Below are 23,929 nucleotides of genomic sequence, written 5' to 3' on the forward strand. Positions count from 1 at the left end.
AAAAAAGGTGCCCAAAAGACCCAGTGTGAATGCATAACCTGTGAGCATTCAACACTTGCATGACCTGTAACTATGTTAGAGAGTAAACTGAAATCTCTCCTGTAATCACTTTTTCAACCCCCAAGGAGGGAGTGGAGGAATGTCGCTTGTCAGGTCCTTAAAGAGGAGTACTTTAAAAACCACATATTTCATGAAGAGGCTTCTGAATCACTTTGTTGGATAGCTGTGAGGAGCCAGGATCCAAAATATTTCTGAAGCTGCCCATCTGACCCCCTTATGAATTGAGCCCTTCTCAGCAGATCTAGCAGAACGTATAGGCTGTATGCAAATTCAGGGTCACTATTATGGCTAATGCATACGGCCTATACGTTCTGCTAGATCTGCTGAGAAGGGCTCAATTCACAAGGGGGTCAGATGGGCAGCTTCAGAAATATTTTGGATCCTGGCTCCCCAAATGTTGCAGCTAGGCCGCAAAACAAGAAAGAAGGAAAAAGGAGAACTCAGAGGAAATCTTCATTCAAATATCCCTTTTTTCTTTTTTTTTTTCCCCCTAAGAAAAGCCCCAAACAAAATGCAGTGCTGCTCACCTTTGGGTTCAGGAGAATTTCTACCATTGTTTCCAAGCTTCACCTTCCCTGCATGTGAAGAGCTGCTGGAGCCAATGTACTTTGAATCCCATCAAGAAACACCCTCCAGCTGTGCAGGCCTATAGGATCTCTGCTGGCCAGTGAAACCATGGAGATACTCAACTCTGATGAAGAAATATCTGTTATAGCTAAGAGCACAATCCTGTGAGATAGCACTGCTGATAGACCAGGCCCTTGGAGGCAGGAAGCTGTTATGATTCCCCTCCTGACCAGTTTGCTAAGCCAGCAGAGAAAGAGTCTGGAGAGGAGGGGGGAAAAAAAAGACACTTTCAGCTGGATCTGTTCATCAGTGCATCAGCTTAGCACCACAACTTGACTCCTGGGAGGTGGCAAGAGGGCACAGTGAGAGCAGAGAAGGAGAAGAGCCCATTTAAGAGCAACAAGCCATAAGACTGGCTCAAACAACTGCACAGTACTTTACCTTGAACTAGCTTACCAACTCTCCAGCACAAGGACCATGCTCATCTCTCCTCCTTCTCCAAGCTGGACTTTGCTTCCCCCCTACACTCTCTCGCATGGGCTCTGATGTTTTTTAGACCTTTCTGTGAGAAGATTCAGCTTGCTAATGTGCAAGAAGTTAACTCAGAGGAAAAAAAAATCAGCTCAGCAGAAAGACTGATAAATACTATGGCCACAACCATGCAGGTGGAACTAGGACCTTTTCTCTTCAAAAGCAGCAAGCTGTTACATGAGCTGAGCCATCCTGCACAGCTTTATCCTCTGCTGCTCACTGCACCTCACCCTAAGCCAGCTGAAATCACATCAGTGTTGGGGCTTGCATGGCCTGCAGTGACACAGCTTAGGAAGCCATACAGCAGAAAACTCATTTTTGGTAGAGTTGGGGGGGGCTGTCGCAAGCCCTTTGCAGTTAGACACGTGCAAGGGCCACTAGAAGGAACTGCAGTGGGACACAGAAGCCCCGCAGCCCCTTCCTGCTCTTGGATCCCAACGCACCGCTCAGGGAGGGTGTCCCAGACGAGGAAGAGCTGCAAGGCTGTGGTACTGCCATCGGCAGCGGTTCTGGGGAATTTTCTAGCACGCATCAAGCCTGGCTTCCAGAAACGAGCACTGCCAGGCTGAAGTGACCTTGAGCAGGACACAGTGTGCAGGAAGACAGGGTGCATTTCTAGGGTGTATTATATCATTTCTGCCCTAGCTAATAACTCAGGCAGAAGCTACCATCAGGCAAGAAGCTTCAACTTTAATTCAGGCTGTGTTTCAAGACACAGGAAGCCCACGTGAGCAGGTGACCACTGACATAAGAGGGAGGCCTCCATTTCCTCCCCACACCCATAACAAGCCCATGCTGTCCCACCGCTCGCCTTGCACCATCTCCTTCTCATCAGACTGCTGCACGAGGCAGAACAACTCACAAACCAAGCAAAAGAACCAGGAAACTTTCTGCTGGGTGTGCAAGCAATCTGCTCGTGGGTCTAGAAGTGCCAGCGGAAGGAGGAAAGCGGACCTTCCAGGCAGGAGGAGTTGGGCCACCTCTTTTTGACAGGGTTGAGCGGGTAACATCAAATAAATACAACCATCTTTCCCACTAGCAGGAGAAAATTTTCTTCCAGAAGAGCCAAACCAGAGACAGTTTAAGCCAAGGGATAAATGCAAAAAGAGACACACAGATAGAAAAATGTGTTAGACTAGAAAGTGTGTCTACCTAACTTATTCAGGTAGGTTATTATATTAACTTCTTTTCCAGCAGCACTTTAGTATTTTGCTAGAGACTTACTCAATCTCACAGAACAAGCCCTAAAAGCACAGATTCTTTGAGTTGATCTTTTATTTTCCACAGCTTAAACATGGTCACAGTCCCCTGCAAATTGGGTTTAAGGTACAGAGCTCTTCAGACTGCACAAACATCCTAAAAACAAACATTTTCAGCATACCAAGATCTTTGATACGCTAGGTCAATCCAACTGTGTGTTTACTCGTATTTCACCCAGGTCACCACTGAAGTATTCCGAGCTCAAGGTGCAACAGCTACGTGGTGTCACTACCAGACTAGTAAAGCAACCTGCACGGGAGAAACAAACTACATTAAGCCTTGGAAAGTAGAGAAGTCTGGATACATTGTAGATCCACACAAACCAGGACTGTCTGTTGGCTGCAGCAGCTGGAAGCACAGCCTCTCCCCAAACTCCTTCAGCAAGAAGCCAGAAGCAGCAGGTAGACAGTCTACAGGTGCCACAAAGAACGCTAGGGACATTTACATGACCACTATTTGCTCAAAGAGAATTCAGAGTTTGCGTTTTCCTTATTTAATCATTACTAGTATTTACTGCTCAGATTATAGGAAGCAAGGCACAAACGGTATGAAAGCATCTCTGCACTGAAACTTCCTCCAAGATAGCTGTCCTCATCAGACAAGAGACAGACAGCTTTACTACTTTCAGCCGTACTCCACCCCAGGTTGTCACACCATGCTAGTGTCTGTGTAGGACAATCTCTCTGGTTATCTCCCCACGGGACACGGAAAAGGCAATGAGACATCATTCCCTCTGCGGAGCAACACTACTCCCGTCAGGGCAAAACCATTACTTGTTCTCTCCTAAACAAAACACCATATTTCACACCTGCACTGTGGATGCTAAAGGAGCCCCGTTGACGATAGCATGAAAGCTGCCACAGAAACGAGCTGCTGCAACTGCACAGTACTCTTCTCCCTTCAGACCAGCACAGGCAAACCGGTCTTCAGGGCAAAAGCCCTCAAGAACATCTCTTCGCAGAGCCACACCACTCGTCACAACCATAAACCTGGGCTTGTCAGCTGCCCACTAGTACTAGTCAGGAAGCAATGCTCCCTCCAACACTACCCCCTCACCTTTGGGGTATAACTCGGGAAGCAGAGACCTACAAGATTTCTTCCAACCAGCAGTCCACCATGGAAGAGAAGTCACAACCAGACCTGCGCCCATGTTAATCATGCATGTTAGAGTTCAAGCTAAGGAGAGGTTTCACGGTACCTGTCAAGCGTCCACATCTGCTTTTCAGAGCGGCGAAGCGCAGCGCGCTGGACAGGGAGAGATGACAGTAAAGAGAAGTAGACAAGCAGCGCTGGGCTTCCCACCCGACCTAGCAATGAACACAGGCATTTCTAAGAGCAGAAGAGTGCCTGTGGTTAACAAGCACCATACAAAACCTACCGGCACACAGCAAGATGCAGAACAGATTTACTGGTATCAGCCTGACAACTTTTTCCAACTCACCAGACCTAATACTAACAGTTAACCAGAATTTACTTTGTTTGGACAGTGCTTAAAGCAAGGGGCATTTCTAAGCTAATATGGCCCATAAAAAAAAAAATCCTAGTTATGCAAGAATTTGTGCCAGCTTCCAAAGAAAGAAGTGCAAATTCCTGTAGCAAGAAAACAGCGCGACTTGGAATCAACAAGGTCTTGCCGATTATTTCTCGGGTAAACAGTGGTGTTCCCAGCACTTCAGTTTACTCTCGAGCTTCTCCCATTGGCATACTACCCTATATTTAGGACAGAAGAGTGCAATGACAAGCATCGGGAAGAATGAATAAGTGGTTTGGGTTGCTTGGAATAGCAGCAGAGACTGTGCAAAGAAACCTACACTGAATTAGAAACTATTAAACTGAGAACTCCAGGAGCAGAAAGGAATCCATGAAACCAAAAATCTTAAGACATTCCACGTACAAGTTAAATAAAAATTTTCCTTAGGAGCCATATTCCCAAGGCAAGAGATGCTGGTGGTCCCATCATACAACAGCAGTGGGTAATGGAAAGAAGCTCCTGCCAGGAAAGGCAGAGAGAAAATAGGTGAACACTAGGTCTTTTCACTCAAAAAGAGGGTTTTAGTCTCATTTTAGAGCGAGCTATGTCAGTGCCAGGTTCTCAAGCCTGAGAGCCAAAAGCCCTAGGACCTTAGGAAGCCGCCTACCAACCCTGTCAAATTCTACCTGCCAGTGACCAAGCTCCCAGATCCTCCTTCCTCCAGCTTCCAGATGTGAGAGGCCACTAGCAGCCAAACCAGGGTAAACTAAGAGCATTTTCAGAGAGTTTGCTACCAGGGTGCAAAGCGCAGCACCCTCGTTTCGCAACAGCTTCATGTGAGTTGGCTAAATTCAGACCCACCGAGTTGAAGGGCTCACAGTTCAATAAAATAAAATAAAGTAAAGTAAATCAGACTAAGGGTGAGCCATTTTACAGCCTGTTACTTCTGCTGAGCCAAGAAGGCTAAAATGACCATCCTGCATTTATTCCTTTCTGGGCAACAGAACTCTTTCTTTTCAGTCAGATGACTAAATTTAAATAAAAGTTTAACTGTGGCTCTGTTGTGCCCCAAACAGCCTCTGCTGTGAGTCAGGCTCAAAGCAGCAAGACCCAAGGTCAGCTCTCACAGCACTCCACAAAGCCCCCGCCGAGGTTTGCCTGTCCCGAAACACAGACAAAACACAAAACGTAGTTTTGCCGGTCCGACTTCGGATGGGAAGGTGAACGTGCCGAGCGGCAGACGAGCCCCGAGCTCTACCCACCACCTGAGCATCCACCTGCACCTGTGCTGAGCCACAGCCGCCCCACCGAGCAGGGAGACGTCCCCGCGTCCTCTTCTGAGGCGAGCGCTGCTGAACACAAGGGTCAAGGCTATTCCTGGCGCCCCAGAAACACCCGCTGCACTCGGAGCACACACACAAAAAGCCCAAAAACCAACAAAAAAAGGAGGAAAAAAGAAAGAGAGAGAGAGAAAAGGGATATTCACAAACAGCCGCCGGCCACTCGCGGCATCTGCGCCGTTCCCACCGCCAGCGCGCCCCAGGCGGGGCAGCCCCACACGCCGGCCCGGCCCCGGCGGGGGGAGCAGGGACCCCCGCGCGGCAAACGGGCCCGGCCACGGCGAGCGCCGGGGCGGCAGGCGGGGCGCTGGGGGCGCGGGGCCCTGCCCGCCGGGAGCGAGGCCCGCCGCCGCCCCGCCCGCCACCGGGAGGCCGCGGCCGAGCGCGCCGGGGCCGAGGCGGCAGCGGGCCGCCCCCGCGGGGCCGCCCCGGGCACCCGCACCCGGAGGCCCAGGCCTGCGGCGCCGCCCAGGCCGCAGCGCCGCTCCCGCCCGCCCGCCCGCCGCGGCCCGCGCGCCGCACCAAGGGCAGGGCGGCCCCGGCAGGTGCCGCCGGAGCCCCGCGCCGCCGCCGCCGGCCGGGAGGCGAGGCCCGCGCCGCCAGCACGGCACAGCCCGGCCCGGCGCGGCGCGGCGCGGCCCGACCCGACCCGACTCGGCGCGGCGGCCCGCCGTGCGCGCTCGCGGCCCTCACCGGTGCGGCGCCGCCGGGCCCGGAGGCCGCTCCCCGCCGGGCTCTCGCCGCCAGCGGCCGCGACGTTCCGAGCGGGCGGGCGGGCGCGGAGCGAGCGCGACCCCGCGCGGGCACGTACCTGGGGGAGGGGCGGCGCGCGGCGCCTAGCAACCGGCGGCACGAGCGCGCCGCGGCCAATCAGCGCGCGGCCTCCGCGCGGCCCGCCCCGCTCCGCGGGGACACGCCCCCACCCCGCCCCACCTGGCCGCGCGGGGCCCCGCCCCCCGCGCCCCGAGGACGTCCCACCCGGCTCCGCCCCGCCCGCCCGCCTCCCCGCTGGCACCGCCCCAAGCCCCTCCCCGCCCGCCCGCACCTGCCGCCGGCCCCGCCTCCCGCCGCCGGGCCCCGCCCCCGCCCCATCAGGCCCCGCCCCCGGCCCTCAGGCCCCGCCCCCGGCCCGCGCCCCACGTGCCGCCGCCGGGGGCTGCGCGGCCTCGCGGGCTCCGGGGCTCCCGCGCCCCCGTGGCGCCCCGCGCCGGGCTCGGCCCTGCCCGCGGCACCGGCTGGCCCTGCCGCCGCCTGCCCCTCTGCCCGGCCCTGGTCCCCGTCGTGTGGGGGGTCCCCAGCAGCTGCCCCCGGGGCTCCCTCCGCTGCTCCCGCCCCTCCTGCCGCAGCTCCTCTCCTGGCCCGGGGCCCGGAGGCCAAATATTTGCCCGGGGCCGGCAGCAGGGCTTGACCCCGCCGCGGTGCCGCCCCCCGGGTGGCTGGACATGCGCAGGCCGGGGGACGCGGCGGCCGGGCTGGGGACAATGCAGGCCGCGCTGGGGCTCCTGCTCGCCCTCGCCGCGGCCCTGGGCTCAGGTAGGCACCCTGGGCTGGGCTGGCGCTGGGCCGGCGGCCGTGGGGCGGCACAGGGCCCGGGCGGGCCTGGCAGCCAGGGCGGGCATCCGCGGGACCCTGTCCTGCCTTCCCCTCGCTGCCCCCATAGCAGCTGTGGGGCCTGGGGGGAGACTGTGGTTGGTGCTGAGCACCCTGTGGGGCAGGGGGCCTGTGCACAATGGGGTGGGTGTCCTTTGCAGCATGGGGCAGGGGGCCTGTGCACCGTGGGGTGGGTGTCCTGTGCTCCGTGGGGCAGGGGTCCTTTGCAGCATGGAGCAGGGGTCCTGTGCTCTGTGGGGCAGGGATCCCGCGCTCTGTGGGGCGGGGATTCCGTGCTCCATGGGGCAGGGGTCCCGTTCTCCATGGGGCAGGGGTCCCGTTCTCCATGGGGCGCGGGTCCCATGCTCCGTGGGGTGGGGGTCCTGTGCATCATGGGGCGGGGATCCTGTGCACCATGGGGTGGGTGTCCTGTGCTCCGTGGGGCAGGGGTCCCGTGCTCCATGGGGCAGGGGGCCTGTGCACCATGGGATGGGGGTCTTGTACTCCATGGGGCAGGGGTCCTGTGCACTGTGGGGCGGGGGTCCTGTGCTCCATGGGGTGCGATCCTGTGCAGCATGGGGTGGGGGTCCCGTGCTCCATGGGGCAGGGGCCCGGTGCCGTGCCGAGCCCCCTGTGGCGCTCCCTAGGCCAGCGCTCGCCCCTCAACGACTTCCAGCGCCTGCGAGCCGCCGAGCTGCTGGCAGCACCCGCCGGCCCCTCGCCGCCGCCGCCCGAGCGGGGCCCCGTGGAGCAGTGCGCCCAGCGCTGCGCCGCCAGCCCGGCCTGCCGGTGAGCTCGGGGGGCCTTGGCGTGCGCCCCATGGAGGCGGCGTGGCGGGGGGGTCCAGCATGCCAGGCTCTCCCTGCGCCCCCCAGGGCCTTTCACCACGACCGGCAGAGCCAGCTGTGCCAGCTGCTGCCCTGGACCCAGCACTCGCCCCACGTCCAGCTGCAGAAGAACACCCACTACGACCTCTACCAGAAGAAAGGTGGGCCGGCGCCGCGGGTCGGCCTCGGGGGGCACCAACATGGCGGCCCGGCTTGGCCCCGCGGCCCTGACGCGGCGCCCGGCTCTGCGCAGACTACCTGCAGGAGTGCATCGCCGCCGAGGGTGCCAGCTACCGCGGCACGCGGGCCGTGACGGAGAAGGGCATCCCCTGCCAGCACTGGCAAGCCACCACCCCGCACGACCACAGGTGCCCGGCAGCGGCTGGCGCGGGGTGGCCGTCCCTGCCGGCGGCCCTCCTACACCCCCCTCCGCCCGCAGGTTCCTGCCCTCCCCGCGCAACGGGCTGGAGGAGAACTACTGCCGAAACCCCGACAGGGACAAGCGGGGCCCTTGGTGCTACACCATGGACCCCGACGTGCGGCACCAGAGCTGCGGCATCAAGAAGTGTGAGGACGGTGAGCGCCTGGGGCCGGTGGCCGGCGGTGTCTCGCTTGGGCCACTGCCGCTGGCCGCTGAGCCCCGTCGCTGCCCACAGCCGTCTGCATGAGCTGCAACGGGGAGGACTACCGGGGCTTCGTGGACCGCACCGAGTCGGGCGCCGAGTGCCAGCGCTGGGACCTGCAGCACCCGCACAAGCACCCCTACCACCCGGACAAGTACCGGCCCCCGGCCCCGGGGAGCGCGCGGCCGCCGCGCCGGGCCTGCACGCCGGGCCGCCCTCAGCGCCCGCCCGCCCTCTCCCACCCAGGTACCCCGACGAGGGCCTGGACGACAACTTCTGCCGCAACCCCGACAGCTCCGAGCGGCCCTGGTGCTACACGACGGACCCCGGGCGGGAGCGCGAGTTTTGCCGGATCCGCGTGTGCAGTAAGGCCTTGCGGAGGCGACGTAGCCGGCGTGGCGTCTTCGTAGCGCGGCGGCGCGGCGGGGGTCTTCGGCACCAATGCCGACCCCGCTGCTCTGCCCCTCTGCGGCCACGCAAGCAGAGAAGCGCCCGCGGCCCGGCAACGTCACCACCGGCTGCTTCAAAGGGAAGGGCGAAGGCTACCGGGGCCGGGTGAACGTCACCGTGTCGGGCATCGCCTGCCAGCGCTGGGACGCCCAGACGCCCCACAAGCACCACTTCATGCCCGAGAAGTACCCGTGCAAGTAGGGCCGGGGGGGGGCTTAGCCCTGGGGAGGGATGCGGCCCGGCGCTGGGCACCTGCGGGGCGAGGATGTGGGGCTCAGCGCCCCCCCCACTGCCCCCCCACGCCAGGGACCTGCAGGAGAACTACTGCCGCAACCCCGACAGCTCTGAGGCCCCGTGGTGCTTCACCACCCGGCCCACCTTGCGCGTGGCCTTCTGCTTCCAGATCCGGCGCTGCGCCGACGAGCTGGGTGCCCAAGGTGAGGGGGGGCCCGCGGGGGCGGCCGGGGGCGCTGGGGGTGCCTCCGGGTGCCAGCTGTCCCCGCCTGCCCCCAGACTGCTACCACGGCCACGGAGAGCAGTACCATGGCCACGTCAGCAAGACGCGCAAGGGCATCACGTGCCAGCGGTGGTCGGCGCAGGAGCCCCATGTGCCACTGTGAGTGTGGCCCCGAGCGTGTGGCGGCCACCGAGGGCACCGGGGAGCCACCGCGCGGTGACAGTGATGGTGACGGTGACACCGGCTCCCGTCCCGCCAGGATCTCGCCCGCCAGCCACCCGGATGCCCACCTGGAGGAGAACTACTGCCGCAACCCCGATAACGACAGCCACGGCCCCTGGTGCTACACCATGGACCCCCGCACGCCCTTCGACTACTGCGCCATCAAGCCCTGCGGTGAGTCCCCGCCGCGCCCCCGGACCCCGTCCCTGCCCCACGGCCCCGGCGGGCGCCGCTGCGCCGACCCGGGCTGCGTCGCCTGGCACGCAGCAGCTGACCGCGGCGGGACCCCCGCACCTGCGCCGTGCCGCGGCATCGCCTCTGCGCCCTGTTGGCGGTGGCCATCGCAGGAGCAGATGGGTGCCCAGCATGGGACACCCGGCCCCTCGCCCGCCCCGTGCCCCCACCCCGTGCTTTCTCTCTGCAGCTGGGGACAAGGTGCCGTCTGTCCTGGAGAACGCAGGTACGGGCTGGTGGGCGCTGAGCGCCAGGCGCTAGGGCACCCGTGCGGGGCCCCGGCTCACGCCCACCCTGCCGCAGACGCCGTGGCGTTCGAGCAGTGCGGCCGGCGGGACGAGAGGCTGCAGCGGAAAGGGCGCATCGTCGGCGGGCAGCCCGGCAACTCGCCCTGGACCGTCAGCATCCGAAACCGGTGAGCGGGTCCAGCCACGCCGCGCCGGCACCCCCGGCGAGCCCGTGCGCCTGGTGGGTGCCACTCATGCAGGGCCCCTTCCCTGCACCCGCAGGGCCGGCGTGCACTTCTGCGGGGGCTCCCTGGTGAAGGAGCAGTGGGTCATCAGCACGCGGCAGTGCTTCTCCTCCTGGTAAGCCACCCCACCAGCGCCGTGGGGCACGGGGAGCCATCCTCCGCCGGGATCCCCGAGGGCCGATGGGAGCCCGGTGGGTGCCCTAACGTCCCTTCCCCGCAGCGACGCGGACCTGTCGGGCTACGAGGTCCAACTGGGAACTCTCTTCAAGGACCCCGGCCCCGAGGACCCCGACAAGCAAGCCATCCCCATCGTGCGCATCGTGTGCGGCCCCTCCGAGTCCCACCTGGTGCTGCTGAAGCTGGCGAGGTGAGCAGGGCGCCCCGGCGGGGAGGCCGGCGGTGGAGGAGGGGCCGGCGCCGGTGCCCCCCAGCTGCGGAGGCAGCGCCTGGCGCCACGGCCTGCCCCGTGTCTCTCTCGCAGGCCGGCCGTGCTGAACAAGCGGGTGGCCCTGATCTGCCTGCCGCCCGAGCGCTACGTCGTGCCCGCGCAGACCGTGTGCGAGATCGCCGGCTGGGGGGAAACCGGAGGTACCTGCGGGGGGAACCCCGCCGCCTCCCGGGCACCCCCTGCCTGCAGCAGCCCCCTGCCCATGGCATCTGCTGCCTGCGGCGTCCCCAAGCCCATGACATCCCCCTGCCCACAGCATCCCCCTGCCCACAGCATCCCCCTGCCCACAGCCTCCCCTGCCCACAGCCTCCCCTGCCCACAGCCTCCCCTGCCCATGGTATCCCGCTGTCCACAGCATCTCTTGTCCACAGCATCTCTTGTCCACAGCATCTTCTGCCCACAGCTTCCCCCGTCCACAGCCTCCCCTGCCTATGATATCCCCCTGCCCACGGCATCCCCCTGTCCACAGCCTCCCCTGCCCGCAGCCTCCTCTGCCTAGGGTATCCCCCTGCCCATGGTATCCCCCTGTCCACAGCATCCCTCTGCCCATGGTATCCCCCTGCCCACAGCATCCTCTTGCCTATGGCACCCCCTGCCTGCAGCATTCGCCCGCCCATGGCATCCTCCGCCATCTGCCCATGGCATCCCCCTTCCCCAGCATCCCGCTGCCCGTGGCATCCCCTGCCCCGTGCCCTCCCTCCCCGCAGGCACCGCGGACGGCTCCGTGCTCAACGTGGCCCAGCTGCCCGTGCTGTCCAACGAAGAGTGCAATGCGGCGCTGCGCGGGCGCGTGAAGGAGAGCGAGCTGTGCACTGCCCCGCTGCGTGTCGGCGTGGGGGCCTGCGAGGTGAGCTGGGCCGGGGCCGAGGACTGGCACGGGGAGGCACGCCAGGATGAGGCCAGCAGGACGGGGCCATCTCAGGGAGCCTGTGGGTGCCACAGCCGGGGTGGCATGGAGTCACGTTGCTTTCTTGCTCCCGCAGGGTGATTACGGGGGGCCCTTAGCCTGCTTCACGCATGACTGCTGGGTGCTGGAGGGGGTGATCACCCCATCCCGTGTATGCGCCCGGACCGACCAGCCTGCCCTCTTCATCCGCACCTCACTCTACGTGGACTGGATCCACAAGGTCATGAAGATGATCTGAGCTGGCCAAAGGGTGGCCGGATGGGCTGCCCATGGCAGCCGGGGCGGGGGGGGGGATCCCTGCCCACCATCCCCAGCCTGTGAATAAAGGGAAGTGTCCAGCCTGTGACTGTGCTTGGAGCGAGGCCGGGACCCCCGCTGCCCTGGGGTGCAGGAGATGGGGACCTGGTGGCTCTCGGGACAGATGAGGGCTGTGAGCCAGCCCTGCCCCAGCGGGCAGACGGGAGGCCGGCAGCGCCCTGTGCCATCCGCCGGGTGCCCCACGGGGTGGGCAGCACTGCACAGGGTCTCACCCGTTTATTTAGAGCTGTACCTAGCCCCCCTCCCCATCCTGCCCCTCGGCTATGCCCGCTCCATCCCCACGGGGTCACGCCAGCGGCCAGCACGGCTGCGCCACCGCGGGCACTAGGGGCCATGCTGGCCCGGCGCGGCCCGGCTCTGCCCCAGATGTTGGATGATCCAGCGGGCGCAGTTCCCGAAGACGTCGGCCTCCGTCTCCACGCCGGACAGCGCGTGGTTTCCCTCCGGGTACCAGAGCAGGCTGCCGGCGGGAGGCAACGGCATCAGCCCGGTGCCCACCGAGGTGCCCCGCGCCGGGCAGCCCCCACGCCACACTCACCGCACCGGGACGTCCCTGGCTCGCAGCACCCGGTAAAACTCCAGCGCCTGCATGGGGCACACGCGCCGGTCCCTCCCGCCGACGCACAGCAGCACCGGTGCCCGCACCTGCGGCACAGAGCCCACGGCTGGCACGGGGCGCCCAGCACCCAGCGCCGTGCTCTGCCCCGCCGCGGCCTTACCCGGGACGCCCCGGTGATGGGCGAGTGCAGCAGCATGGCAGCCAGGTCCTCGGCGCGGGGCACCCGCTCGAAGGCATAGGGCAGCCCCAGGGCCGTGTAGCGCCTGCAGGATGGGGCCGTCAGCTAGCACCGGGGGGCCTTGGGAGGGCCAGACGCCATGGGGGTGGGAGGGGTCCTCACCAGTCGGGGATGTCGGAGGTGCCCAGCAAGGTGGCCAGGTTGGTGACGGGGCTGCGGACGGCGCAGGCCCGGTAGCGCTCCGGGTGGCGGGCGAGCAGGTGGAGGGCGATGAAGGCGCCGTGGGAGCCGCCCAGCAGGGCCACGCGACACGGGTCCAGGGCCTCGCTCTGCAGCGCTCGCTCCACCGCCAGCTGCGGGCGCCGGGCACGCCGCCTCAGCGCCCCGCACCGCACCGGCACCCCCGGGCCGGCCCCGCGCCCGCCCTCACCTGCGTGTCCGCCACGTCCTGCTCGCCCACCCGGGAGAGCAGCGAGTCGATGGCGGCCTGGCCGAAGCCCAGGGAGCCGCGGTAATTCACTGCGGGGACAGGCGGCGTGGTGGGATGGGTGCCCGGGCAGTGGCACCGCGCCGTCCCCGCAGGGAAGGCAGCACCCGCCACGCTGCGCCTCCCACCCCGGCGGCACTCACCCATGAGCACGGCGAAGCCCAGCTGGCACAGCGCGGCCATGGACGGGCGCCAGCGGGCGTCGAAGACAGCGTGGGGGCCACCTGGGCCCGGCGGGACGGCGTCAGGAGATGGGGAGCCTCCCACCATCCCGCCGGCCCCGGCGGGCGCTCACTCACCGTGGGGGCACACGACCAAGGGGTGTGGTGCCGCGCCGGCCGGCGGGCTCAGCAGCACGGCCTCCAAGGCCTGGGGGCCTGCGGCGGGGCAGAGCGGCCCCGCTCAGCACCACTGGCCCAGGCGCTGAGCCTGCCCCCAGCACTGCCACGGTGCCCCATGGGCCCCCCAGGCGCTTACAGCGCAGAGGAGGGCTCTGCTCATCGCAGGGCAGCTGGACCGACAGGGTTTTCCAGGAGATGCCGGGCACCGGTGCAGTGTCCTCTGCGCGCACCCAGCGGAGTGTCGGCTCCTGGCCCGCCGGTGGCAGCACCGCCACCACCTGGGGATGGGCACAGGGTGGCACCGGGACACACCAGAGGGCGCTGGGCCCCTCGCGGACCCCACTAACACCAGTGGGGGGGCCCTGAAGGGGCCCTGGTTGCACGGTGCCTGCCCCGGCCAGAGAGCCGGTGGCCGTAGCGCTGCACCGTGGCCAAGCCATGCCGGTAGAGGAGGGGCCGTGCCACCTAGTACCATGCCTGGCCACGTCATGCCATGCCGTGCTGTGCCTGGCCATGCTGGGCCCTCCCGCCACGTGCCGTGCTGGCCGTGCTGTGCTGTTCCTCGCCACAATGGGCCATGCCAGGCCATGCCATACCATGCCGTGCTGGCCATGCTGTGCTGTTCCTCACCCTGCTTGCCATACCACGGTGTGCCAGGCCATGCCCCGTTGGCCCATGCCATGCCTCATCCATGCCGAGCCATCCCTGGCCGTGCTGCTTCTGGCCGTGCCATACCATGCTGGACCGCGGCTCTGCTCACCAGGCTGGGCGGCTGGTGGGGGGCCGAGCAGGTGGCCACGAGCAGGTCCCACTGGGTGGTGAGCAGCACCCAGCACCCTTCAGGCGAGCCTGGGAGGAGACAGAGCGCGTGGCGATGCTCACAGCGCTGCCCGAGGCCCGCCGGCCGGCCGGGCAGGTGGCCTCGTACCTGCGGTGAGGTTGGTCACGGTGGCTGCCTCCGTGTCGGCGAGCAGCAGGTCCTGGGAGGGAGCGGAGCAGAGGGAGGCGGGTGTCGCACGGCAGCCGCGCCGGGGCCACCGGCCTTGCCGCCTCCCACCCCGCTCACCGTGCGGCTCCGCTGCGGGGTGCTGAGCAGGGCTCGGCGGCTGTCGGCCGCCCAGCACCGCGGCGGCAGCGCGTCCGCGTAGATCCCGGTGAAGGCCCCGCTGCCCTCGCCGTCGGGGGGCTCCCGGACCACGTCGAGCACCGTCGCCGTCAGCCTCGTGTGCCAGGTGAGCTGGGGAGAGTCAGCGGTCAGGGATGGGCACCCCGCAGAGGGAAATTGAGGCATGGGGGGGGATGATGCCGAAGCGCGGTGGGGCATGGTCCCACCCAAGCTCTCACGCTGGGACAGCGCAGGGACGTTGGGCTCTGCATCTGCAGCCCGCACCGAGGTCAAACCTGTATATTTTGTGGCCAGCAAGGCGCTGGGGGCCTGCTGCCCCGGCGCTCAGGCTCACCACGCGCAGCTGCAGGCACTGGCGGTGGGGCCCCCCCACAGCCCCCTCCAGGTACAGCAGGCGCCGGCCGTCGGGGCTGAGCCGCGGGGAGCAGGCTGCGCGGTGCTCCGCGGACAGCAGCTCTGTGGGGGCGACACGGGGCGGGGGGTCAGGGTGCTGGGGACCCCCCCCAGGGCCTGGCAGTCGGGGACCCCGAGCATCCCCAGCGCCCCAACCTGCAGCCCCCCGTCGCTCACCACAGCGCCTGCTGGCCAGGTCCAAGTAGAAAATACCCGACCTAGGGAGGAGAAGCAGGTGTGGAGACCAGACAAGGCATGGTTTACTGCAAAGCCCTGCTGAAGAGGGGAAGGTATCACTGTTCACAGATGGGGAGTGGGACCGGGCGCAGGCCGGGGAGTCTCTCCCTGCCCGTGGACACACGCCCCAGCTTGTGCAGGGTATGATAACAGTGCCTTTGGCACCACCGCCGCTATTACCTGCTGCCAACCACTTGCGGCCTAAACTAATGTCAAGAGCCTGACCCACACCAAAGCTGCCTCATAAATCAAGTGAAAAGGGGAATTAATATCTACAACTCCATGCTGATCAGGCATGAGGACCCATGACGGGGGCCTCCACTATTTAGTTCTCTAAATCTGAACGGTGGAGACCTTTGTCACAAGTTTTCATTACTTTCTTTTCCCTTCCCTTTTGAAAACCCAGTCGGCAGGTTGAGTCCAGAGGAGTGTGTCAGAGTGACACAGGTTCTGGCTGCTGCTAAGGATGTCAAGAAACCTAATCACAATAGACATGCGCCTTAGAAACACATAAAATGTGACAATAACAACAGCTTTGTGGAGCTCCCTCTCAGCTGGTCTGGGACCCCCCTTATTGCGTCCTGCACACTGGAGACCCTCGCCTGACGTGGAGCAAGTCGTGTTACCCCTGCTTGCTCTGCATGTAGTGTAGTGTGTTATTTTCACCCTGTTAAATACGGAACTTGCTATATTGCTTAAACTCTCTTGCTTAAGGATACTGGTGTACTTAATAAACATCTGAAACCCGATAACCGCCTGGCTGCTTGGTCAGTGCAGCGTTAAAAGAAAAATACAAGTCGCCTCGCTGGCCACGAGCGGTGTTCGTGACAGCGGGTCAGCTCAAAGCGCCCCGGCCATGCCCAAAGCCCCACCACCACCGCAGGCACGGCGCAGGGCGCCGGGGCCACGACCCACCTCCTGTTGGAGCAGGCGCTCAGCCCCAGCCGGAAGGGCACGTGCCACCAGCCCACGAACACCACGCCGCTGTCATCGGGGGACCACAGGGCCTGCGTGGGAGCCAGGATCGTGCCTCAGCCTGGGGGCAACGTCCCATCCCCGCAAGCTGCTCCAGGCCGTTCTCCTAAGGGCTTTCCTCCTGGGGGCCCTGCGCTGACCTGCCCGGGGGAGACGTCCTCTGGGACACCCTCCAGCACAGTGACGCTGCTCTCCTGGACGTCCAGCACGCAGAGGACGGGCACGCTGCGGGTGCTCAGCGCCTCCCCCCAGTCCTCGTGGTACAGGAACCGCTCGCCCTGCAACGTGCACTGGGTCGGCGCTCAGCCCGGTGTGCCAACTCGCAGGCTTTGGTGCGCGGCGTGCTCACGGGGTGCACGGCCTGCTCGTTGATTGCGCGGCGTGCTCACGGGATGCAGGGCATGCTCGCAGGGTGCACGGCTTGCTCACAAGGCATGTGGTGTGCTCAGGGCATGCATGGCACGATCGTAGGGTGCACAGCACACTCACGGGGCACACGGCAGGCTTGCAGGGTGCACAGCCTGCTCACGGGACATGAGGCATGCCCATGGGGTGCATGGCACACTCATGGGGTGCATGGCACGCTTGCAGGGTGCATGGCATGCTCATGGGGCATGTCGCACACTCACGGGGTGCATGGCACGCTCATGGGGTGCATGGCACGCTCCTGGGGCACACAGCAGGCTCGCAGGGTGCACAGCCTGCTCATGGGGCATGGGGCAAGCCCATGGGGTGCACAGCATGCCCATGGGGCGCACGGCCTGCTCACAGAGCACACAGCATGCCCACACGGTGCACAGCACATTCACGGGTGCTCCCCACCTTCTCCTCCTCTTCCTCCTCTGCCGCCCCGGCCGCTCCTGGACCATCCCAGGAGAAGCGGGGCCGTGGTGTGGGCTGGCTCTTCTCGGCCACGTAGAGCAGCCGTGTCTCCGCGTGGGACCAAGCCAGGCAAGCAAAGGGGCCTGGCACAGAGAGAGGGCGCCGGGGTGCCGAAGCCCCGCGCAATGTGGGCAAAGCTGGGTGCTGGCCATGTGGGTGTCCGGCATCACCAGCCATGCCCATCTCGCAGCACCCCGTGCTGCAGGACGGGCAGATTTAGGGAAGGGACCCTACCCTCTGTGTAGACCTCTCCGTGCTTGCCCAGCGCTGTGAGGTCCACGCTGCAGCTGCGGCCGGTGCTGCCCCACACCTGCGGCCAAGCGGGCATCAGCACCGTGCCCAGGGCACCCGCTGGCGTCGAGCCGCCCCGGCGGGCAGGGGTGCCCCACGTTACCTCCAGCAGCTCGTGGCGCTGGTCTGGGCAGCGGGTGAGCACGGCGCGGTGCCGCCCCGTGGGCGAGAGCTGGCCGAGGAGCCTGCGAGGGCGCAGGAGGGCCGCGGTGAGCCAGTGAGCGCTCGCCGCGCTGCCCCCCACTCCTTCCCCCCACGCTGTACTGGTGCTGGAGCTCGGCGCTGAGAGCTGCCCGGCTGACGGAGACGGTGCCGCCGGGCGAGCGGTGCACGCTGTAGTGCCGGCTGAAGCGCAGGCACCGCCGGCGCCCCGGGTCCGGCTGGCTGCACTCTGCGGAGAGACGGACCGCGAGCGTGGGGCCGGCTGGCACCGGGAAGGCCCCAGCACCGCAGCGCCGCGCGAGCCGGCTGACTCACCAGTGTAGAGCAGGAAGGTCTGGCCCCCTGCAGAGGTGGTGGGCCCAGCCCCAAGGGCGGCGTGGGTCACCGTGGGGAACTGGCTGAGCTCCTGGTAGCGGGCAGCGATGGCCCGCAGGCTGCTCGCCAGCTGCGTGCGGGAAGACGTCCACCGGCAATGGGCAACGTGGCCTCCCTGCCCCCCAAAACGGGGCTCTTCCCACCGACGGCCCCTGCTCCTGCGCCCACGCGGGACCCCATGCCCACCTCTCCGCTTGGCTTGTCCCCCGAGGCCATGGGGCCTGCTCCTCCATGCACAGCCCGTCGCCGTCTGTGCCTGCTGGGCCGGGCAGGCCGCCAGGCCTGCGCAAGCGGCATCAGCATGCGAGGGGGGCCCGGGCCGGGCCGGGCGCCTGGGCTGATGCCAGTCCTCCAGCTGCCTCGGGCTCGGCCCCAGGATGCCAGAGAAGGGGACTGGGGGGGGGCTCCACACTCGCTTGCTGTGCACCGGCCCAAGGAGACTTGCGGCCTCCACCGTGGCACGGAGAGGCTCCCCGTGCTGCCCGCAGCTGCCGAGCGGGGACCAGCCCAGCCCCATGCGCTCAGGGCTCGCTTTGGCCGGGCACAGCCCTGCTGCAACCCATGGCGGCCCGTTTAGGGAAAGGGGTCTGGGCACTGCCCACCCTGCGGCCATGAGCAGAGGCGACGCCACTGTCGGCAATGACACCGCCATTGGGGACAACACCGGCACTGGCTGAGCAACACCGTTTATTGGGGGGTTGCAGCTCCCGGGGACCAGAGTGTCCTCAGCACCACAGGTGTTTGAGCAGCCACAGCGCCATGTTCATGAAACCATCGGCTTCAGCCTCGACTCCAGCCAGAGCGTGGTTGTTGTCCGGGTACCAGAGCAGCCTGGAAGGGAGGCAAGAGGGGTCAGTGCCGTGCCCGCACGCAGCCCCTGGGAAGCCACCCACTACACTCACCGCGTGGGGATGCCCCGGGCCTTGAGGGCACGGTAATACTCCAGCCCCTGCCTGGGGGGCACGCGCCGGTCATCCTCCCCCAGCATCAGCAGCACGGGCACGCGGACCTGCAGGAGAGGGGCACGGCCTCAGACCCAGCACCCACGAGCCAGCTGCAGGGACAGGACTGGGACTGTGATGGCACGTACCCGGTCGACATAGCACATGGGCGACTTGTGCAGCATCTCTGTCCACTGGGCCGGGTCTGGCAGGGCATCGGGCGCGTAGGGCAGCCCTGTCTCCGTCAGGCACCTGTGGGGCGAGAGCCATGCCGGGCCTGGGGCTGTGCACCAGGCCGGGGGCTGCCGCGGGGTTGGGGGCTGCGGTACTCACCAGTCGGGGATGTCAGTGGCGGTGACCATGGAGGCGATGTTCACCACAGGGTTGCGGACCACGCAGGCCTGGTAGGTGTCGGGGAACTGCCCGATGAGGTGGCAGGCCAAGAAGCCTCCGTGCGAGCCACCCACCAGCGCCACTCGGGCAGAATCCAGTGTCTCCTCCTGCAGCACCCGCTCCACGCAGAGCTGCAACCGCACGGGACACCCGCTGAGGCAGGGACGTGCCCGCGCACACCGGGACAGCCCGGGTCTCCCACACTGTGCAGAGCACTCACGGGCCAACAGGGCAGGGATGGGAGCCCACGAGGGGAGCGGGTGGCCCCACTGCCCAGCGTGGGGCATCCTGGGGAAGAGATCGTGTGCCAGGGCCATACCTGCACATCCTGCACGTCCTGGGTGCCCACGTTGCCTGGCAGGGAGGCCACGCTGTCCTGGCCGAAGCCCAGCGAGCCGCGGTAATTCACTGGGAGAGACGGCGTCACACCCCTTGCTCCCCTCACCCCAGACCTGCCACAGGCACCGCGAGGCTGCCTGTGCCACCTGGCAGGCCGAAGTGCCCCCGCCAGGCAGGCCAACAGGGTGCCCACAGACCCAGGCCCGCAGGAAGGGAGCAGGGCCCCGTATTGGGGCACCTCAGAGCCCAACAGCCCGGTCCCCCTTGGCACCAGACTCACCCAGGAGCACGGCGAAGCCCATGCGGCAGAGCGCAGCTGGGTACAGCATCCACTCGGCCGCAGAGACACTGTGGGGACCCCCTACGAGGCGAAGGCAGAAGTGGTGAAGCTGGCCGGGGAAGGGGCACCGGGGGGGTGGTGGAAGTGGGCGAAATCTCACCGTGGGGCATTACGACCAGCGGGGGTTTCTGGGCCGTGGGGCCCTCGCTCGGCCGCAGCAGGATGGCGTCAAAATCCAGGCCCCCTGCGGAGGCAGCGAAGGCAGTCAGGCCTTGGCGGGACAGCCGAGCCCAGGCGCTGCTTCCCTGGCCCGCTCGGACACTCACCGTACTGCGGGTTGTCCTGCTCCGGCAGGGGCTGCACGGTGCGCACGGCCCAGGTGATGCCGGGCACCGGGGGCACGTCCTGCAGGCAGACCCACTGCACCTGGGCCTCCCGGCCCGCGCCCGGCAGGAGAGCCACTTCCTGCGCGGGGAACCACATCAGCACCGGGGCCAAGAGGGGCCGGTGGGTGCTGGGGATGGGGACGTCGCCTTACCAGCTTGGGGGGGCAGCTTGGGGTGGAGAACCTGGCCACCAGGAGGTCCCGGTCAATGGTGAGGAGAGACCAGCTCCCCTGGGGAGCATCTGGGGAGGAGAGGGGTCAGGGCCTGCAGGCCGCGTGCAGGAGACAGTCCCCCCCAAAACCCTGGCATTGCCAGGGTCGTGCCAGCATGGCGGGTAGGTGGCACTCACCGGCCGTCAGCGAGGTCACGGTGCCTGTCAGTGTGTCCACCACAAAGAGGTCCTAGGAGCAGAGTCCGGTAGAGCCCTGAATCAGCCTGGTGCCAAGCATGGCACCCCCTGTGCCCACAGCCCGGGCACCGCGGCTCTTACCTGCTGGCTGCGCTGGGCCGTCCCCAACACGAGCCTCTGGCTGTCGGCTGCCCAGCACAGTCCTGGCAGAGCGCTGCAGTAGATGCCTGGGAAAGCACCTGTAACGAGAGCAGCAGGGCTCAGCACCCACCACCCCTCCACCAGGCCTGCTGGCCACCGCGGCCACCCCACTTTGGCTCTACTCACCCCATGTCTGCCGGGGCACAACCTCGAGCACGGTGCAGGTGCGCTTGGTGTACCAGTCGTACTGGGGGAGACACAGCATGGCAGGGCTGTGATGAGTTCTGCTGGGTCTCAGCCCAGCTGCCTCTGCTCCAGCCCATGGAAGGTGGACCCACCTCCCACCTGCCAGCCCCCATGCTGGCATGGCTGCACTGCTACCTCCACAATGTCACCCCACAATGCCTGGCTTGGGGACAGAGCTGGGGCACCCTGCGGGTGCTGCTCACCATGCAAAGCCGGCTGCACTGCTGGTGGGGGCCTAGGGCACTGTTCTCCAGGTAGGCAATGCGGCACTGGTCAGGGCTGAGCCGCGGGGACCACGTGGCCTTGGTGTCTTCAGAGAGCAGCTCTGCAAGGGCGTGAGGGGGCGGTGAGGGGGTGCAAGGGGCTCGGGTGTCGCGGGGATGCAGGGATGAGCAACTCACCACATCTCCCACCCGTGAGGTCCACGTAGAACAGCGCAGACCTGTGAAGGGAGGGATGGGCTGTCACCGCAGAAGCGGGGTGACAGTGGGTCCGGGCAGCCCCTGCTGGGGCTTGGGGCAGCCCCCACCGAGCCAGGCTCGCCGCAAGACTCACCGGCGGTTGGTGCAGTACCGCAGGCCCAGGCGGAAAGGCTCGTGCCACCAGCCCACGAACACCACACCCGTGTCACCAGGGGACCAGAAGGCCTGCGGGCAGAGCAGGAGAGCAGCTCGTACCCCGCGCTAGGGCTTGAGTGCCCTCTGTCCAGCCCGGAGCCAGGGCCGGCCTCTCCTTCCCATCATCTCTCTTCTCCAGGGCAACGGAGAAACCCAGCCCCACCGTTTCACCAGGGCAAAACGAGATGAGACGTTGGCTGCCCTCCCCGTGCTGACCTGCCCGGGGGAGACGTGCTCCGGGACGCCCTCCAGCACGGAGATACTGCTCCCCTCAATGTCCAGCACGCAGAGGACGGGCACGCTGCGGGTGCTCAGTGTCTCTCCCCAGTCCTCGTGGTACACGAACTGCTCGCCCTGCAACACAGACCCCGCCAGTGCCACGGGCACCCGCGTGGCTCCAGGGCCAGCCCAGAGCTGGCAAGCTGTGGCCGAGCTGGCCCAGGGCAGGAGGGACATCATCACCCCAGCCTCCCCACCTTGATGGGTGCGTCCTGCTTCTTGGGGTGCCCCAGGTCCTCTTCAGCGGAGCTGTTCAGCTCAGGTGCTCTGCTCTGGAAGAAGGACTCGGCCTTGGGCCGCTTCTTCTCGGCCACATAGAGCAGGTGAGTCTCTGAGTGGGACCAGGCCAGGCAGCCAAACTGATCTGGAGAGGTGGGGTCAGGCACGAACCGGCCTGTCTGCTGGGACCCCCCGGGGCCGCTGGCCCTTCCCTGTCTGCTCCTCACCGTCGTCGTAGACACTGCCATGCTTGTCCAGAGCTGTCAAATCGATGCTCTTCACCTTGCGGTTCTGATCCCAGACCTGGGGGCAGAGACACCGGGCACGGGCAGCCCCAAACCAGACTGTGGAGCAGCTGGGGCCAGAGCCGGCACCCTGCCCCTGCTCCTGCGCTGTCTGAGGCTTGTCCCTGGCCCTCGTCCTCACCTCCAGAAACTGCTTCTCCTTCTCCTTGCTCTGGGCCTTGCGCAGGACGGCCTTCAGCGTGCCGCTGGGGGACTCCCTGCTCAGCAGCCTGCGGGGGAAGCTGCCCCGTCAGCCAGGCGCCACGGGCCCGGCACAGGCAGGGACACGGGGACGCCAGTCCCAGCTCCCCGGGGACGCGGTGGAGGGAGGCGGGGATGCTGCGTGACTCCCCGGAGACTCACTCGTCCTTGATCTCGGAGCAGGTCCCCGCCGGCCCCGAGTACACGATGGAGTGGCCGTCGTGGAAAACGAGGTACTGGCGGCAGAACTTGACGTTCTCCGCCCGCTCCAGGTCCCGCTGCGCCCATTCTGCAAGGAGGGCGAGGTGAGCCGCCCCCGCCGGCCCCGGGCGCCCCCGTCGCTGCGACGCGCAGCGGGGACCCCGCGCGGGGGCTCCTACCCGTGTAGAGGCTGCAGTATTTGCCCCCGTACTGGGTGGTGACGTCGGGGCCGAGGCAGGCGGCGCTGAGCGTGGGGTGCTGGCTCAGCTCCCGGTACAGCGCCGCGATCTCCTCCGCGCTCGACAGCACCTGCGGGAGCGGCAGGCTGGGCGGCGCCGGGGGGCACCGGGGGTACGTGGGGGGGTTCCGGGGGGGGACAGTTACCGGGGAACCTGGGAGCAAGCACTGGTGCTGGGGAGGGGTCAGTGCCCGGGGGTAGTTACTGGGGGGGCAATTAGGAGGGGATGGAGGGGGGCAGTTACGAGGAAACTGGGGGGCAATGTTCGGGGGGGGGAATAACCGGAGTACTGGGGGGGGAACTACCGAGGTACGGGGGGCTCCCGGGTACTGGGCAGAGGCGTTTACCGGGAAGGTGTTACCGGGGTACCGGTGCCCGGGGGGGGCAAGTACCGAAGTCCCGGGAGGGGGAAGTGCCGGGGGGGGGGCACGGTCGCAGTTACCGGGGGGGAGCACTGGGGGGGCAGTGCCGGGGGCGGGGTCCCGGGGCAGTGACGTCACAGCCTCCCTCCCCCCCGCAGCCCCTCACCGACGGCTCCATGTCGCGGCGGCGGGGCGGGGGCGGGACCGGCAGCGGTACTTCCGGGCCGGGGGCGGGGCGGGCGCGGCGCGGCACCTCCCATTGGCTGCGGCGCCCCGAGCGCGGCGGCGGCGGGGCGCTGCGGCGGCCCCTGGTGGAGGCGGGCGGCGCCGCTGCGGGGAGCTCCGCGCCGCTGCCGGGCTAGGCCCGGCTGGGGGCAGCCGGGGGGGCGGGGGGGGCACCCACACGTGGGGGGACCCACAGCACGAGGGGACCCCGGCGTGAGGGCCCCCGGGCCCAGAGCAGCAGCAGCGCGTCACCCCACAGCCCCGGCGTGCTGCACGGGGCCGTCAGGGCGGGCACAGCCCTGGGGCAGATGTGGCCGGGGGTGCTCGCCCCCCTCCCAGGAGAGCCTGAGCCAGGCACAAAATGGCCTCCCACTGCCTCGCCTGGCGCCCCACCGGTTCCTTGCAGGGGGCTGCGTCCCGGCACACGGCCGTTGGGTTGCTTCCG

The 23,929-nt window shown here is 66.1% G+C and overlaps 4 protein-coding genes across 15 annotated transcripts in view; 1 reads left to right on the forward strand and 3 right to left on the reverse strand.

Annotated features, from left to right (window-relative positions):
- The window catches only part of DAG1 (dystroglycan 1), a 60,502-nt gene extending 54,377 nt beyond the window's left edge, over nt 1–6,125 (reverse strand). For 6 of the 11 annotated variants that reach the window (XM_026106583.2, XM_064518600.1, XM_064518603.1 and 3 more), the window contains exon 1: nt 588–751. The gene's annotated coding sequence lies outside the window, so the exon portion shown is untranslated. Of the gene's footprint in view, nt 1–587; nt 752–5,922 lie in introns of those variants that run through there. The other 5 variants (XM_064518605.1, XM_064518607.1, XM_064518606.1 and 2 more) reach the window with 3 other exon arrangements.
- A 248-nt stretch (nt 6,126–6,373) lies between these two features.
- On the forward strand, nt 6,374–11,797 carry MST1 (macrophage stimulating 1). 2 transcript variants are annotated; one of them, XM_064518609.1, is made up of 18 exons: nt 6,374–6,762; nt 7,467–7,608; nt 7,695–7,807; nt 7,900–8,014; nt 8,086–8,222; nt 8,303–8,423; nt 8,516–8,634; nt 8,751–8,916; nt 9,026–9,156; nt 9,233–9,335; nt 9,436–9,572; nt 9,823–9,858; nt 9,936–10,047; nt 10,142–10,219; nt 10,325–10,471; nt 10,586–10,692; nt 11,260–11,399; nt 11,536–11,797. In XM_064518609.1, the coding sequence occupies exons 1-18, from the start codon at nt 6,672–6,674 to the stop codon at nt 11,695–11,697; spliced, it is 2,157 nt and encodes a 718-aa protein (XP_064374679.1). In that variant the 5' UTR covers nt 6,374–6,671; the 3' UTR covers nt 11,698–11,797. The 2 variants fall into 2 exon arrangements, with proteins under 2 accessions (XP_064374679.1, XP_064374680.1); XM_064518610.1 differs by having other exon boundaries at nt 6,375–6,762; nt 8,754–8,916.
- A 304-nt stretch (nt 11,798–12,101) lies between these two features.
- On the reverse strand, nt 12,102–18,300 carry APEH (acylaminoacyl-peptide hydrolase). The gene is made up of 20 exons (XM_064518551.1): nt 17,724–18,300; nt 17,511–17,637; nt 17,350–17,431; nt 17,190–17,265; nt 16,896–17,038; nt 16,214–16,351; nt 16,014–16,105; nt 15,039–15,079; nt 14,803–14,924; nt 14,409–14,579; nt 14,271–14,322; nt 14,103–14,191; nt 13,482–13,620; nt 13,301–13,378; nt 13,145–13,225; nt 12,945–13,033; nt 12,677–12,867; nt 12,497–12,599; nt 12,316–12,422; nt 12,102–12,237 (listed from the first exon to the last, which is right to left on the reverse strand). The coding sequence occupies exons 1-20, from the start codon at nt 18,298–18,300 to the stop codon at nt 12,102–12,104; spliced, it is 2,634 nt and encodes an 877-aa protein (XP_064374621.1).
- Nucleotides 18,301–18,450: 150 nt separating this feature from the next.
- On the reverse strand, nt 18,451–23,485 carry LOC112987002 (acylamino-acid-releasing enzyme-like). The gene is made up of 22 exons (XM_064518614.1): nt 23,426–23,485; nt 22,839–22,968; nt 22,621–22,747; nt 22,400–22,487; nt 22,201–22,276; nt 21,952–22,118; nt 21,692–21,829; nt 21,414–21,505; nt 21,260–21,300; nt 21,062–21,183; nt 20,799–20,859; nt 20,613–20,710; nt 20,472–20,523; nt 20,275–20,363; nt 20,063–20,201; nt 19,897–19,980; nt 19,737–19,817; nt 19,437–19,525; nt 19,058–19,248; nt 18,874–18,976; nt 18,686–18,792; nt 18,451–18,614 (listed from the first exon to the last, which is right to left on the reverse strand). The coding sequence occupies exons 1-22, from the start codon at nt 23,435–23,437 to the stop codon at nt 18,509–18,511; spliced, it is 2,193 nt and encodes a 730-aa protein (XP_064374684.1). The 5' UTR covers nt 23,438–23,485; the 3' UTR covers nt 18,451–18,508.
- Nucleotides 23,486–23,929: the final 444 nt, after the last annotated feature.

This window comes from Dromaius novaehollandiae, chromosome 12, assembly GCF_036370855.1.
Source record: "Dromaius novaehollandiae isolate bDroNov1 chromosome 12, bDroNov1.hap1, whole genome shotgun sequence".
NCBI classification, from domain to species: domain Eukaryota; kingdom Metazoa; phylum Chordata; class Aves; order Casuariiformes; family Dromaiidae; genus Dromaius; species Dromaius novaehollandiae.